The 17,007-nt window shown below is 42.6% G+C and overlaps 1 protein-coding gene across 2 annotated transcripts in view; it reads left to right on the plus strand.

The window, feature by feature from the left end:
• The window catches only part of RASSF2 (Ras association domain family member 2), a 95,052-nt gene extending 81,179 nt beyond the window's left edge, over positions 1-13,873 (plus strand). For both annotated transcript variants that reach the window (XM_072148898.1, XM_072148897.1), the window contains exons 6-11: positions 3,632-3,795; positions 6,567-6,668; positions 7,709-7,760; positions 8,233-8,354; positions 10,113-10,210; positions 12,364-13,873. In XM_072148898.1, the coding sequence (XP_072004999.1) occupies positions 3,632-3,795; positions 6,567-6,668; positions 7,709-7,760; positions 8,233-8,354; positions 10,113-10,210; positions 12,364-12,433 (608 nt within the window). In that variant the 3' untranslated portion in view covers positions 12,434-13,873. The remainder of the gene's footprint in view (positions 1-3,631; positions 3,796-6,566; positions 6,669-7,708; positions 7,761-8,232; positions 8,355-10,112; positions 10,211-12,363) is intronic.
• Positions 13,874-17,007: the final 3,134 nt, after the last annotated feature.

The following is a 17,007-nucleotide window of genomic DNA, read 5'->3' on the forward strand; positions in this document are numbered from 1 at the left end:
TGCTATTCCTATAAGGCTGAAGGACCTGTGATGAGGTCACTGGTCACATGTCATAAATGTAACACAAGGCCCCATATAAAAAAATTGACACAATATTTCCTATAAGTAAATACAGCTTTATACGCCTGTAGTTGAACATTAGCAGACCTTCCCTAAGTACAAGAAGGCAGAGCAATGATATGAAGAGACACATAGCTAGTCAGTCTTAATAATGGGATTACGTTCAATGCCTGGGAGTGGAGAAGAGTCACAAACACCAGACATGAATCACAAAAGCTAATTTGCATATCTGAAAAACGTCTGTAATTAAGGTACAGTGCCCAACTGGCAGCTAATTTTAGGTGATATGGGAATGACTTGTAATCCTTTATCAGAAGGCATTGTTAGTCAGGGGAGTCAAAATCTGGTGACAGGTCCTCTTTAATCTTTATAATGCTTTCATTATACAGTGAAAACACATCTTTACTGTCCCCAAATTCTACATTCTGATTTCGTGCCCTGATTTTATCGAAGATAAATTATGTATTTTGCTTTGATGTCATTATGCAATTCACATAAATTAAATGTTTGCCGTCCCAAATTTCAGCAATCTGATTTCACGCCCCCCTGATTTCACATTATCTATGATTTTTTTTTTACAAATGATATTGAGGAAATTTGGTTGCATATAATTGTCTTCAAAAGCTTACACATCATCATGCCATTTGTCATTTCCAAAACTGACAACTTATTGGTCTCTAAATTTAATTTTTCATCCTGATTTCACCAAATTTACTAATTTCTTTCATTCGTTGTAGCCACGAATGAAAGAAATTTGTACATTTGGTTTCATATATTTAGCTTTGAAGCGTTATATATTATATCATGCTTTTATTATTCACTCAAATCACATCTTAGTTGTGCCGAAATACCACATTCTGATTTCTCGCCCTGTTTGCTTAGTTTCTTTCCCTAATTTTTCCAAATTTAACAAAAACTTGGAAGATTTTTGGAATTTGGTTGCATATGTTTGGTTTTAAAGACTTAAACTTTAGAATGCTTTGATTATTCAGTGAAAACACATCATTCTTGTCCCCAATTCCAACATTCTGATTTCTAGTCCTGATGTAACTAAAGTTAAAGGGAACCTACCAACACGATTCTACCTATAATAATTAGAACAGGTGGTAGGTGGAAGTGGATGTATGGGACGTGAGGATAGCCCTCGCGGCTACTCCACTCCCCAGTAGCCTCTTTTCTCCTCCTACCCTGACATCTTCGGCCCTCGTCCGAGAAGCCGGAGTTCTGTGCATGCGCAGTAGCTCCGGCTTTGGAGAAGAGGCCGCGCAGTCGCGGGCTGGCCGTTCTGTGCCGGTCGAAGATGTCACAGTAGGAGGAGAAATGAGGCTACTGGGGCGTGGAGTAGCCGCAACGCTTACCCTCATGTCCGGCTACTCTACGCCCCAGTAGCCACTTTAGAAAATTTACATATTAGGGTATTATAGATTTTAAAAAGAAATAGCAGTGAGGATTAGCTCTAAAAAGGGATATCCTCACGTACCACCTGTTCAACCTTTATAGGTAGAATCGTGGTGGTAGGTTCCCTTTAATTATTTTTTTATTGGTTGTTGTGGCAGCTTGTTTTCATGTATTTTGCTTTGAAGTCATCATGCCATTAATATACACAGAAATTACATGTTTGTAGCCCCAAAATTCAGCATTCTGATTTCTTGCTCTACTTTTGCCAAAGCGATTTTTACGTAGGTTTTGGTGGAAATTTTGTTGCATATGTTTGGTTTTGAGGCCTTACACTTTATAAGGGACGTATTCTTCATTGAAATGACATCTTCGCTGTCCCTCAATTCCGCATTCCTATTTCTCAATCTGATTTCACCAAATTTACTAATTTCATTTGGTGATTGTTGCCACAATACACTTTTATGTATTTGACTTTGAAGCCTAATGCTACATAATTAATTTTCATCCTGTCTTTCTTTATGAATTATACATTGTATCACCTTGTTGTAGCAAGGGCATGTGAATAATTCAGGAATGTATTCAAATGTTGACTTTGCATGCATGCTGAACTTATATCAACCTTTAGATCTTTCTCTAGATTTGTGATACCAGTACAGAGAAACAAAGAGCTAATAAATATATGATGCCAGGTTCTAACACTTCTACCTTCACAGTTCAGAAGCTGGTAGATGCAAATGCAGAAATATAAGTTTACAATATACACTTCTATTGCAGCAAGATGACTTTTTTAAGTATAAAAAAAATGCAGTCTTTTTCTGTTTTTGTTTTCCACTCCCCACCTGAAGGTCTTAGCCTTTTGGCGCTCCGCAAGTATGGCGCCAGCAAACTTGTTGCATTGCGTGTAACCATGTGACGTGATATCGCGATAGGACTCGGGTAACAGACGGCAAGAGAATCTCCGCCTGACGTCACCTGGCTAATTGGATCAGCCCCGCCAGCTGATCACTGGAATTGCAGCGTTTTGGGGCTGAAAACCAAAGTTTTATCTCCTACCTCCAGTGGCACCATTTTGGTTTAGGAGCTGAGCATTATTGTTGCACCAAAACCACCATTACATTGTGTGCTCCCTATCTGATCACTATCTGTTCCCTCCTGCATCCTGTATATTCCCTGTGTGATCACTTTGCGTGATCACACTTGTCCCTCATTTTTCCCATCTCCTGTTCCTTCTGACCTAAACGCACTTTTTGTGCGCTGTGTTAGCGTTGTTCTGCACCAGATGCACTTTTCAGTGCGCCGTGTGAATAGCGGTGCACATCATCTTTAGTGGTAGTTAGGGCATCTTAGGGTAAGCTGGGTGCATTTGTAGCACCTTGTTGTGCGGTGCACATAGGTTTCGTTTTTCCCCCCCCAGAGCGCCCGTAGCCATACTTATAGTTTGGTGCTCTTACCTAATTTTTCTGTGTGTCGGCTGTGCAGCTTGTCCGAGTAGTTGGGTGCATATTATCTAATTTTTCTGGTGTACGCTATCTAATTTTTCTGTTGCTCATTTTCTTATTTTTCTGTGTACAATGTCTCAGAAGACGTACACCGTGTTGGAGGCATATGACATACTGACCTCTGACATAGAGCCAGGTAGTGGGGATGATGTCCCCTTCTACCGCTCCTCTTCCACATCTTCCAGTGACCTGCAAGAGCACTGTGAAGGCGTCGTAGGGTTTATGCTGGAAAGGGCCAGGGACTTTTGCAAAAGAACTGCGCAGGACCTCTAGGGGAGAAGTGTCTGGGGCATCCATTGACCCTAAAGGAATTATGGTGAGACTGCAGATGGAAATAAAGAGGTCCAGGTTGTATCAAGCTGCTGTGCCATATATGTCTGCCACAAAAATGTTAAATACATTCATATGGAACTGTTATTTGGTCTCTTAGTGTTAGTATCAGCTGACCAATGTAAGGTAGTAGTGTTAGCATTGTATGGCAATACTACTTCGGCTCTATTCCATCGTGTGCGGTGATGACAGCTCTCTCTAGCATTTAGCCAATAGTATGAAAGTGCTGTATGGTCAAGTTTTGTTAATGAAAACTTTTTGGTATAATTATTTGTATACTGCATCAGAGTGTTCGTCCCTGATAACAATGATGGAATTCAAACCCATTTGTTTAACATTTACAGAGGATGAAGATGGGGATAAAACATCTCAAGATGATGCTCCTCAACTAATGCGCACAAGGAGTGATGTTGGGGTACGACGTAGAGGTAACCTCCGCACCCCGGGAGAGCAGAGACGGATTAAACGCCATAGGTTTTCCATAAATGGGCATTTCTACAACCATAAGGTAAGTTATTTTGAAATATCTTTGGTAGAATTAAAGTGAAAGGGTTAAATGGGGTTTATACTAAAAGCTCATTAGTATCAAATCATTGGGAGTGTGAAGCCTGGATCCGCCATGAAAAATGAGCAAGGAAATGCAGTTCTGCTCATATTCAGTGTTACACAGCTGTAATACAAAGGGTGAAGTCTTCTTCTTGCATCTACACCCCCTTAATTTGTTCTTTTATTTGTAGCTGTTGGACCCACATTTCTTTTGATATGAATGTCCTATCCTGAGGATAGATCATCAGTATCAAAAAAAGGACCCATGCTAGGGAAGCTGTTTAATCTGTCTTGTAAGCTATAAAGCATGATGCCAGTGGTGGCGAACCTATGGCACGGGTGCCAGAGGTGGCACTCGGAGCTCTTTGTGTGGGCACCCAGGCCTTCACCCCAATTTAGAGTTTGCCAGATAGGACTCAAGCCTTTCCCCTGTGATCCAATACAGCCCAGGACGTGCCAAGCTCTGTGCTATTTTAAAGCAACATCCTTGGGTGCCAGGACTACAGGAGGAGCAAGAAGGTGTGGATAGAGATGGATTATCGTTGGAGCTCCTGCTCTGGGAACCCTTATCCTTCCTCTTCAGGGGACCCTGAGGGAAGCTACAATCCAAATTTCTCCATCATCTTTCAATTGTATTGGTGAACTCAGGATGCCAATACAATTAAAACCTGTGATACAGCAGGTTCCAATAAGTTACTGCTTAAATTGTCATGTTGGCACTTTGCGACATATAAGTGGGTTTTGGTTGTAGCTTGGGCACTCTGTCTTCAATAGGTTCGCCATCACTGCTATATACAATTAGGTGATTGTATTATTGTTTTGGCACAGTTGTGCTGCAAATGCTGTTTTGCAATATTCCATTTTGCCACATTTGAACATAGGACCCTGCAAAGTCACTTTGATATAGAACCTGCTTGCACACAATTCATTGTGTGCCTTAAGACTTAAGGACACCTGACCTACAGACAACCCCTAGTTACAGACGGACCTCTCTGGCCTCTGTGACCTCTGGTGAAGCTCTCTGAATGCTTTACTATAGTCTCAGGCTGCAATGATCAGCTGTAAGGAGTCTGTAATGAAGTTTTATTGATAATCCTTGGTCCCATGACAGCAGGAAATTTGGAAAATCCAATTGTCACTGGGACCAAAAAAATTTACCTGTTCTGATCTACATACAAATTCAACAAAGTACAAACCTAAAGAACTTATCTTGTACGTAACCCGGGGGCTGCCTGTATTTTTATAGACTGGTTTTAACAATAAGACTGAATTAATGAATTGCGACTTTCCATTTAAGACCCCCTTGATCTATGTGCTGCAACTTTTTATAGTATTTTGTGAATTTTTATGTGGCTGTCACAAACAACCCCCATAGCATAAGACACCACCAACAGAATTATTAAGGGCCAACGCCACTTTTATAAATCTGTGGGACAGTGGAGCTCCAGGTATAACAGATAACAGATATGGAGCCACATTTATCTTAGGCCCCACCCTCGGGAAGCCGCTCCTTCATGTGTCTATTTCAAATAGGAGGGATATGGGTGTTGTTAAAATTTGAAATAGATGCATTACAGAGCACTTTCCTGAATGTGGGAGGGGGGAGAATCGCTTTTCACTGGGCCACTCCCAGGAGACACAGGACACGACTCTGCAGAGAGAAAGGTAAACTTTCATCTAACTTTTCTTTTTAGCCGAAAAAAACTTTTATCATAAAACACTTTGGCAACGTGCACACTATTCTCTATGGCAGTGATGGCGAACCTATGTCACGGGTGCCAGAGGTGGCACTCAGAGCCCTCTATATGGGCACCCTTGCCATTACCCCAGGGTAGAGTTTGCCAGACAGGACTCAAGTCCTCTTGCAGTCCCAGGCAGCCCAGGACACCAGAAGGACACTCCTTCTTTCTACTGTATTGGTGTCCTCATGTGCCAACACAATTTAAACCTGTGAAAGAGCAGGGAGTAATAAGTTACTGATTAAATTGTCGCATTGGCACTTTGCAAAAAATACGTGGGTTTTGGTTGTAGTTTGGGCACTCGGTGTCTAAAAGGTTTGCCATCACTGCTCTATGGGGACATGGGGAAGCCAGAAAAAGGACTCCTGATGACAGGTTCCCTTTAAGGTATTATGGACAAGCTATACACATTACATGGTTGATTGATCCTGCTGCAATATATTTGATCAGATTTGATTAGGTTTGATCCATCACTTTTTGGGGTCAAACAATCTACAACAAACTAAACAGGGATTCTCACCCTTTGCCATGCACTTATTTAATGGAAACAGGACTGCAGAACATGAGAGCAAAAGACCCAGAGTATATTACCGTAAATCCAACAACCCCATTACACATTCCCCCAAGTTCTGCTTTTGGGGGGGATAGTGTTTAGACTCAATACACATAAAATTGCCAATGATTCTCAATGACAATGATCAAATATGTTCCAGATTCCTTTAGCTTATAAGAAATATATAGAGCATAGAGGTTTCTCCATAGGGCACCACCACTGCTATGCTATGAATAGATGACCTATTGTACAAATGCACACGTTCTTGAGTTGTAGGTAAAAGACACAACAAGTTGTGACCATGTTAGGTGGAAACTGTAGGGGCCCATGTTGCATGTTTCCTCACAAGGACCTTTTATGGGCCTTTTAATTTATAGTTTTCTGTACCATAATACCATATTTCTAGATGATGCACTGACACCGTAATCTTCTCTTTTCTAGACATCAGTATTCACTCCAGCATATGGCTCTGTAACAAATGTCAGGATAAACAGCACCATGTCTACTCCCCAGGTCCTGAAACTACTACTCAACAAGTTCAAGGTGAGACATTAGGGACCCATTGATTTATTCATACCCAGTAGATAAATGCTTCTGCCTTGCCTTCTTCTATGGCATGTCATTGGCTTACCTTATGGGCAGGTCTTCTAAATGAAGCTGTCTTATCTTTCCATCTAACTGGTATTATTACTTTTAGCCTAGTATTTTGTTACTCTCTCTATTGGAAGCTGGCATATCTATGCTTTTTTATGATTTTTTGTCACACAATTAACGGGCACACGTACTTGATTTATTGTGGGTGGCAACCTACCTACTACTGTTAGTAAGAATACCTGAGAGAAGCATATTTAATACTGGATATATCTAGAAGCTCTGAACTCTGTCGGCTTGGAAATTCTATGCCAGGTCCTTCCTGGTGTACAATTGCACATAATACAAACTAATAACAGCTAATGGGAAGACCTGGGGCAAGAACACCCCACGCCAAACCACTCCTTGGCTGGGGATGGAACGTTTTTGTGCCCCTCCATGACAACTTGGTGTGGAGGTGGCATGTTGAGGGAAATAGTCACAGTTGCAATTCCCTGTACACAGCCAGGAAATATTTCTAGATTTTGAGATTTCTCCCCGCCCCCAATGGGATTTTTTGCACCAGTGTCTGACTCACTCGGAAAAGAGGTGCTACTCATGAAGAGTAGACCATATAAAAAGGGCGTGGTTTGTGGGGATAGGGGACATGGTTTAAATTGGGGCAAATTTTTTTTTTAAATTATGTCAACTAAGCCAACTAAAAGCAGGTGTAAGGTTAGACTAGATTGTCTTGTACCACGGCAGCTTTATCATTCAGCATCAGACAGGATGATAAATCTGGTGCTCCATAAAACTATCTAGTCTCACTTTTTGAAAGATCTACCACAGTGTTTTTTTTTGCACAATTTTACAATGCAGACACCATTGAATGTAAATTTTGAATTTGTCGTCGTGATAAATTTCGCCTATAAATTGGCGCTGATATCTAGTTTGTATATAGCACAATTTCTTTTTTATGAATATAATTTTTTTTGTTTTTATTTGTATTCTAGATTGAGAATTCTGCATCAGAGTTTTCCCTCTATTTAGTGCACACAAGTGGAGGTAAGATACGGCTGCTGCATCCAATCTATTGTTTGTAATTGAATATGGAATTATGTCACCAACGCGAGAATCACTAAATCTCATGGATAAAAACTGGTGCCGTCAAAAACTTGAGATTCTGCCTATGACCAGAGATCAGACTATTCTTTCTTATTCTAATGTACATAAAATAGAAGCTGATATCTTGATAGATGTTATAGAGCCCATTGTATACTCCTTTACTGCACGGTATTGTCAGCTCATGTTCTTACAAGTCAGATTTCCATCCGATCATCCACCACTGTAATATGTCATCATTGTCGGCACATCGGTTTTTAAACCTAAAATATCACTTTAATATTAAAAGACTTCTCCTGTGTGGACTTTGTTTTGACTCTTCTGTACATACATGACCATTATATGTGCATGCACCATAATATAAATCTTATTATTTTCTAAGACTTCTCCATTCTGTTATCCCAACCCCCTACAGAGAAAAGCAAACTGAAAGACTCAGATTATCCCCTCATTGCCCGGATTCTGCAAGGTCCATGTGAACAAGTTTCCAAAGTATTTCTTATGGAGAAGGATCAAGTAGAAGAAATCACCTATGATGTAAGATACTTACCTACTCACAAATGTTGAATGTGAATTTGGTGTCTGGGCACATGATGGTCTAATATGCTGGATTGAAGAGGGTCGGGAAGTAAGAGTTCTCCTTACAAAGACCGCAAATTAAGGCCACCATGTAGCCGTGTAGAGTCTTATAGTTGTAGATGCTCCACTTGGGGGATTCTCTTTTAGCTCCCTTGTAAGGCAGCTCTCTTGACATCAAGCATGACCTACAAGAAGCCTTATGACATGATGCAGGATTAAGACCAAATCAGTATATCTATTCCAGAAGTAACAGACTTCCAACTGTAGACAGAGTTGTTTTGACCTGATTGGGTCTCCTCAGTACAGCGTAGGGAACTGGTTTGGGGATTGAAGAGGGTTGAGCCCCAACACAAATCTGTAATAGGTTCCCACCTACCTGGTGCCATTTATTACACTGGTGACAGGGGGCTCCATTCAGGTACAAGAGCAGTCTAAATAGGAGCACCCCTTATATCTAAGCCCATCTTTGAACTGGAAAGAGATGCTAATGGTATTGCTGTATGGATTTCATTATAGTGTGAAAAAAATTGTTTTAAATTTATTTTACTTAAGCTGGAATAGGCAAATTTATCATAGGTCAGATTTATCACTGCAGTTTTTAAAGGGTCTTAGAAGCTCTTAAAGGAAACCTACCTGTTAGAATGGTAGGGGTAAGCAGTAGATGCAGCGCCGAAGCAGCTTCAGCTGTAAAGTTTAAAAAGTGTTTAAACCGCGATACAGCGGTTAATAACACTAACGAAAGTAAGTACCGGCACCCTGAGCTGGTGCTCGGTATTTACAGCTTACACCTAACCATTTGAACTGGTAGGTTTCCTTTAAGTTGTCTTTTGCATATCAGATTTATTAAAGTGGCTTAGACGGCTTGTTAAATGAGGCACGTGAGGTCTTACTGTTTGCAGTGGATAAGTAATGTTTCAGCTAATATGTTGCACATAGGGGCACATTTACTTTCCCGATCCAGCAAGTTCCCCGAAAGTTCCGTCTATAATGCTCTGTGCCGCGATTCACTAAGATCGTGCGCCCGATATCCTGCATGTGTCACTTCCCCACTCAGGGCCGACGGAGTTCACCTTCTTCTTCCTGGTGCATGTAAGTGCATTGTCTTGCGCCACAATTTGAAACTTAAATCCTGCGCTGGGTCCGAATCAGTCGGATCGTCAGACGACAAGCCCCCCCCTATTACTCTTGCATAAAAGCCAGCGCAGCTGCGCCACAATCCGATCGCGTGCAACACAATCCCAGCGCAAACCCCAAAAACGGTGAACAGTCTGACGAAAGTGTGATCCGCAACCCTTAGTTAATAGGCCCCAAAATGTCAAATTCAGTGCAACTTTTCCTTAAACTTTTCCTACGCCATGAGGAAAATTTAGTTTCATAGATCTGTCCAGCACATTTGGATTCACATGATAAATCTGGAGTATGTTGTCTGAAGTGAAAAGAGGAGTGGGTTGGCAAAAAGTCCCCAAAAATTGTTTGCAAATTGGCAGATGTTACAACGGATGTATTTACAGCCAAATATCACCCCGGTAAAACTATACTTTTTCAAAATACACATTTTTTTAAAGGCTTTTCTGGAGGGTTTTTTTCTTTTACTTCTTTTACTTTTACGGGTCACTTTTTTTCCTGTTTTGTCTTGTGTTATAATAGAGAAATAATTGTAAGAGATTTTATGAGGAGAGAAAAAAAGTCTAACTACCAGCCTTTTATTGTACTTAGGTGGCTCAGTATATAAAGTTTGAGATGCCCGTTCTGAGCAGTTTCATTGAAAAGCTGAAAGAAGAGGAAGACAGAGAAATCTGCAAACTGATGAGAAGGTAGTGTAAGGATTTTCTGCAGATTCTACTATTTATAAAAATAAGTAATGTAAATGGATCTCTCTGTTCCTTCTAGGGGCCTGTTTCTATATGTATTATAATGTTTAATCAACTTGTCAACAGGAATACCATTTTTAGCTAATAACAGGTTCCTATAGCCTACGTAAAAAAAAAAGCCTTTGTCAGCATTCTCAATCATTTCAGTACTTTATATAAGTTTAATTCACATTACTTAGCTCCCTGCCATGAGAGTGTGGCGACTCCCTGGGAGGGGCAGCTACAGCCTGGTTGTGCCTGTGTCGGTCTCCTCTCCACCACACTTGTGGAACTCCCTCACCCTTCCCAAATTCCTGACATGTGCATTGATCAGGCAGGGGAAATACACTCATCGACCACTTTATTAGGTACACCTGTCCAACTGCTCGTTAACACTTAATTTCTAATCAGCCAATCACATAGCGGCAACTCAGTGCATTTAGGCCTGTAGACATGGTCAAGACAATCTCCTGCAGTTCAAACTGAGCATCAGTATGGGGAAGAAAGGTGATTTGAGTGCCTTTGAACGTGGCATGGTTGTTGGTGCCAGAAGGGCTGGTCTGAGTATTTCAGAAACTGCTGATCTACTGGGATTTTCACGCACAACCATCTCTAGGGTTTACAGAGAATGGTCCGAAAAAGAAAAAACATCCAGTGAGCGGCAGTTCTGTGGGCGGAAATGCCTTGTTGATGCCAGAGGTCAGAGGAGAATGGGCAGACTGGTTCGAGCTGATAGAAAGGCAACAGTGACTCAAATCGCCATCCGTTACAACCAAGGTAGGCAGAAGAGCATCTCTGAATGCACAGTACGTAGGGCGGCACGGTGGCTGAGTGAGTAGCACTTCTGCCTTGCAGCACTGGGGTCCTGGGTTCGAATCCCACCCAGGTCAACATCTGCAAAGAGTTTGTATGTTCTCTCCGTGTTTGCGTGGGTTTCCTCCGGGTACTCCGGTTTCCTCCCACACTTCAAAAACATACTGTTAGGTTGTTTAGATTGTGAGCCCCATGGGGACAGGGACCAATTTGATATGCTTGTGCAGCGCTGCGTAATCTGTGTGCGCTATATAAATAAAGAATTATTATTATTATTATTTAGTACGTCGAACTTTAAGGCAGATGGGCTACAGCAGCAGAAGACCACACTGGGTGCCACTCCTTTCAGCTAAGAACAGGAAACTGAGGCTACAATTTGCACAAGCTCATCGAAATTGGACAGTAGAAGATTGGAAAAACGTTGCCTGGTCTGATGAGTCTCGATTTCTGCTGCGACATTCGGATGGTAGGGTCAGAATTTGGCGTCAACAACATGAAAGCATGGATCCATCCTGCCTTGTATCAACGGTTCAGGCTGGTGGTGGTGGTGTCATGGTGTGGGGAATATTTTCTTGGCACTCTTTGGGCCCCTTGGTACCAATTGAGCATCGTTGCAACGCCACAGCTGACCATGTCCATCCCTTTATGACCACAATGTACCCAACATCTGCTACTTTCAGCAGGATAATGCGCCATGTCATTAAGCTGGAATCATCTCTGGTTTCTTGAACATGACAATGAGGTCACTGTACTCAAATGGCCTCCACAGTCACCAGATCTCAATCCAATAGAGCATCTTTGGGATGTGGTGGAACGGGAGATTCGCATCATGGATGTGCAGCCGACAAATCTGCAGCAACTGTGTGATGCCATCATGTCAATATGGACCAAAATCTCTGAGGAATGCTTCCAGCACCTTGTTGAATCTATGCCACGAAGAATTCAGGCAGTTCTGAAGGCAAAAGGGGGTCCAACCCGTTACTAGCATGGTGTACCTAATAAAGTGGCCGGTGAGTGTATGTGTGGAGTAGAGGAAGACAATGCATGAGGAGACAAAGACTGCTACAGCTCCCTTCCCACCCCACCAATATTCAGCACACACTGCAGGAAGGTAGCCAGGTAATGTGAAAAAAAAGTTTTATAAAGTCCTGAAGTGATTTAGAATCCTACCAAAGAAATCCCTGCTACATATGTATATTTAACACATTGAAAGTCTGTATAAAATTGTAGCTTTTCTTTCCAACAGATACCCATTATGATTGTGGCAAGTACCTTATGCTCTATACTATTTTTCTGTGTCCTAGGTACACGTCTCTCCGCCTGCTTATTGAACAGCAATTGCATACCATGGCCAGCACGCCTGCCACCATGTAGACCCCAGACCTCTGTTATTATGAATGAGCTGAGAACAAATGCGCCAGATCCTTCCTCTGCTTGGCCGCAAATCAAGGAAGGAGTCAACTAAGATATTTTACTATTAGTACAATGATGGAACTATCGGCTTAACCTTTCTACCGCAGGGTAACCATACAGTATTGTAAGGCTTCCAGTAATACAGAAATCCAGGGAGTGGTACATGAATTCCAGACAAGAAGAGGTGACCTCTTTTTAATGTATTGTAGGATGAACTTGCATCACAATAAGACACCTAGGGGGCGCCGTATTTTCCTTAGGCCAGTAGCAATACAAAAAACGGACCACGTTTTTCTATGTTGAAAAATGATTTGATCAAATTAAGGAAAGGTTTGTATAAACCTTCTGAATGTATGTGGAACCAATGGCTTCCTATCCCTACTGTTGTAGCCTGTAGCAATGGCTTATGGGTAATTAAGCGACAAAGGTGGTTTTCTTTAGATTTTCCCAGTTTAAAAGCACAAGGTGTATATAAAATTCGATGGCACAGAATGGTAAAGAAGACTTGCCACCAGTAACATAATGCTGAATGGCATAACATACTTTATTGTTATTGTGCCCCTGATTAATTATGTGTAAGTTATTTTGCAAGATACATCCAATGGTTCAATGATATGACCCCTAGAATTTTATATGTCAGTTAGCTCCTATTAGCCAGGGGGTGGTAACCATTTTAATCCTCTGTGGGTGTGTCTCTGTGTGCTGTATAAAAGTTAAAGGTTACCGCCCCCTTGGCTATTATAAACTTATTTACATATAAATATCTAGGGACCATACTGTATGTTCTGAAAGGATAGAGCAATTAATGAAACAAAATCACCAAATGTAATCAGGGCACCATAACAATTAAATGAAATGTATGAGACGCAGCATGTGACAGGACCAAGGTAAAGCAACCTTTCAAATTATGCAAAAAAAAAGCACAAAAAATCTAGTGTATGTAGCAGTGAGGGTCCTGCGATTAACCCCCGGGGAGGGCACTGATAATCGGCATCCAGGTATTATGTATGATACTGTAAGGCTCATGTCATAACAGTTCCAGAGGTATAAGACTCCCCAAATTATATTCCCATTCTGGGACCCTGACATATCAGCAACAATGACATAATCAGGGACACCTGGGGGGTCACTGCTGGCACCTGCCAGAGCACTAGACATTATGGTAAGTCCTTCGAGACACAATGATGACGTTGTACTTAGATATTGGACCTGTGCATTGATACATTGACAAATGTCGTGTTTTGTAATACTGCTAAACTATATGTGCTGAGCTTCTGAATTCTATGTCTTGTCCGTGTGTGTTTTTTTATCTAACAAATGTGAATTTTCGCAGCAGGGAATGCTGATTTACTCGCCCTATGCCTTTTTCTTTTGGAATAAAGCACTTTGCAGTAAAATGTCTTTTCAGTTTTTACGTTTCTATTTCAAAGAAATATATATTTAGAATGAATATAAGGCGGTGGGGGTGTCAGTAATGGGACCCCCACAGATCATGAGAACGGGGGTCCGATATGTATCCCTGTTGCACCCTTCATAGCACCACCTGCAATCTCCATCACCTCCTTAAAGATGAATGGGGCAAGGTGACCGGCGGCTCCGGCCATCTCAGAGGGGCTACGAGGGGTGCGACGACGTGGGTACATCGGACCCCCATTCTAGTGATCTGTGGGGGTCCCATCACTGAGACCATCCTGTTGATAGGGCCTAACTTGCTAAGTGGGAAAACCCTTTTAAGGCTAGAGTGTTATCTGTGTACATAAAAGTACATAAAAAGTACATAAATTCTCATTATACAATGAATAAGCTTTAACAACATAACATAAACTTTCTCCCTACCACTGATCAGCATGCACATAAAGAATGGTATGAAGATATAACAATATGCTCTAGGGTTCACTCCCTACCTTTTGATTGCCAGTACGTAAAGTGTTCCATAAGCAGCAACCATTAGAATGCCAGGTCTGAAGTGGGCGGGGATAGAACACCTTCTAGCCAATCAGATCATGAGATGGATGGCATCACCAAGACACCATTGTGATGAAGTTCTGGTGGTAATGACACATTAACCTTGGTGACTTTGTCACTTAGATCAAGGTTAGATTAGACAAGGAATGGAATTGACCAGCTAAATGTGATCATACAAACACATCTCTAACACAATTATAATGAGCAGAACTATGGATTTGGCCTTTAACCTGTAGGCAATTATACATGTAAATCTGTGACTATGGCTAGCGTCACAGGTTTTCTTACTATTTATCTTGTTCTGTTCTATTTAGCAGATAAAAGTGTCAAATAATTTACTAAATACACTGTAGGCTGGAACTGGGTCTGTTCTGAAGTTGTGGTGTTCATTATTATACTAGGCAAAAGTTCTGTATAATATTTAACTCTATTTCACTCTAGGGCATCATTTTTATGAACTGGTGCCCAGAACTGAAACACCAATACTTTGTAAACTGGCACTACTACCTACTTATCCAATTGTCCAGGTTCAGTGATTCTTTTACAATTGGTCGCAGGGGGTGTAAAACTTAGGATAAGTTCACATCTGTGTGGGAGCGTTCCTTTACACACTAGATTTTAGAGGAACATAATAGAAACTAAAAAAGGTCTTCCGTTCCAGCAGTTCTTTCATTCACCTTCTGTTCATCATAGATTTTAATGTTTCGTTCATTCCCTTCCTCTACACATCAGTTAATTATGGCGTAAAAAAAGACATGGGGGCACATTTACTTACCCAGTCCCTGCACGATCCCCAATATCCTGCATGTGTCGCCGGAGTTCACCTACTTCTTCCCGGTGTATGTATTTGCATGGCTTGCCACACAATTTTTAAGCTAAATCCTGCGGCTTGTCAAAATCCGTCGGACAGCCCGCCCCCCCCAATTTGTTTTGCATGAAAGCCGGCACGATTGCGGCAAAATCCCTGTCCCAGCCGCGCAAAACGGAAACCGCCGGGATGTCTGACAAAAGTGTGGTCCACGGGGCTCTTAGTAAATGAGCCCCATGGACTGCTACACTATTTTTACCATATTAAACCCTTACCGACATGTGACGTAATACTATGTCACATGCCTGGTGCAGGTGCATGGAGAGGGCTCTGTTACTATATCTCCCTCTGCATGTTGGCCCTCTGCAGGTAGGCCAGACTGTCCCCCAGCCGGGGCTAAGGGAGATATAGTAACAGTCGTTGTGATAAAAGCTCTGAGGGTCATAGTACTCACATCCGAGGTGGTCCTCTGAAGGTCCGGAATCAGAGGAGGCAGCCGGTGTGGAGAATCCGCCATTGGAGACTGCGTGCAGCAGACAGCAGTAAGTGGTGCAGCAGATGAAGGTGCCCGAGGCTCTTGGGCAGACCATGCGACCGTGGTTCCTCTTTTTGGCAGCTGTACGGCATGTTGGCAGGACAGGAGACAGCACCTGGAGAAATCCAAGATGGCCGATTAACCTCGCTTATGCTGGATGGCGGCTGCGCTTGCTCTGAGGTACCTAGTGGGCTCTCACTGACGTTTCAGTGCTGGAGAGTTTCGCACCAGAGGCCGGGGCTTGAGTCCTTCCCATCAGGAACTGTGGCGGGCTGAATTTTCTCCTGTGCCACAGCGATCTGAGGCAGGATTTGTGCCATATGCGCAGGGGGAGGAGCTTAGCCCATGCAGACTGTTCGTTCCCGCCAGTGACTTTTGGCGGGCTGGAATTACTTGCTGCGCAGCCCAGAGTTTGCAGTGGTTAACCCCTTCAGCGCTGCAGCAGTGGCTCTTTCAGCAGATGTAGCAAAGCTGACAAAGTTCTTTGCAGGGATTAACCTCTTGGGTGCTGGAGCACATGGCAGCAATAAAACACAGTCTTTCTTGTAAATCACAATCCGGGCCTAAACACGGATGGCAGCAGGGTTAGGCAGCACAGTCTTTTCAATAAAGGACAGTCTATAATGCCAGTATAAGACACAGAAGTCTATATCCTGTTCGTGACCCCACTTGAAATATCCCCCACCGGGACCTAGTCTTTTCTTGGGGCCTGGAGGCAGCCGGGGCCCAGAATATCGGAGTGGCTGGCAGTTGCTGATGCTGATGTACTGGTTCTCCCTGGGGTAACCCCTTAATGTCCGTAGTATGAATCCCTGGGTAATGGATCGGGGAGCCCTTAATGATACAGCCGTATTCAGGGACCAGAGGGGGGCAACATTGTGCAAAAGTAACTCACGGTTCTTTATTGGAACAACTGCAGGCAACGGGCCAAACGATTTCAGAACAGATGCCAGATTATTGGAGAATTCTGGATTACTGGAGAATGGTTATGGAGAGTGATTCTCAGGAATAGATTCACCAACCTGGTTGCAGATGCAGGCTGGGAGGTAGCTGTGTCCAGGTATGGAAACTGCAGCTTTGTCCTGAGTGTTCTGGGTGTCTGTGCTAGTGGTGCACTGACACTCTGGGGCAGATTTACTTACCCGGTCCTGTCGCGATCCCGCGGTGCGTTGTCCGACGAGGATTCGGGTCTGCCGCGACTCACTAAGATCGTGCACCGGAGTTCTC

This window comes from Engystomops pustulosus, chromosome 4 (assembly GCF_040894005.1).
Source record: "Engystomops pustulosus chromosome 4, aEngPut4.maternal, whole genome shotgun sequence".
NCBI classification, from domain to species: Eukaryota; Metazoa; Chordata; class Amphibia; order Anura; family Leptodactylidae; genus Engystomops; species Engystomops pustulosus.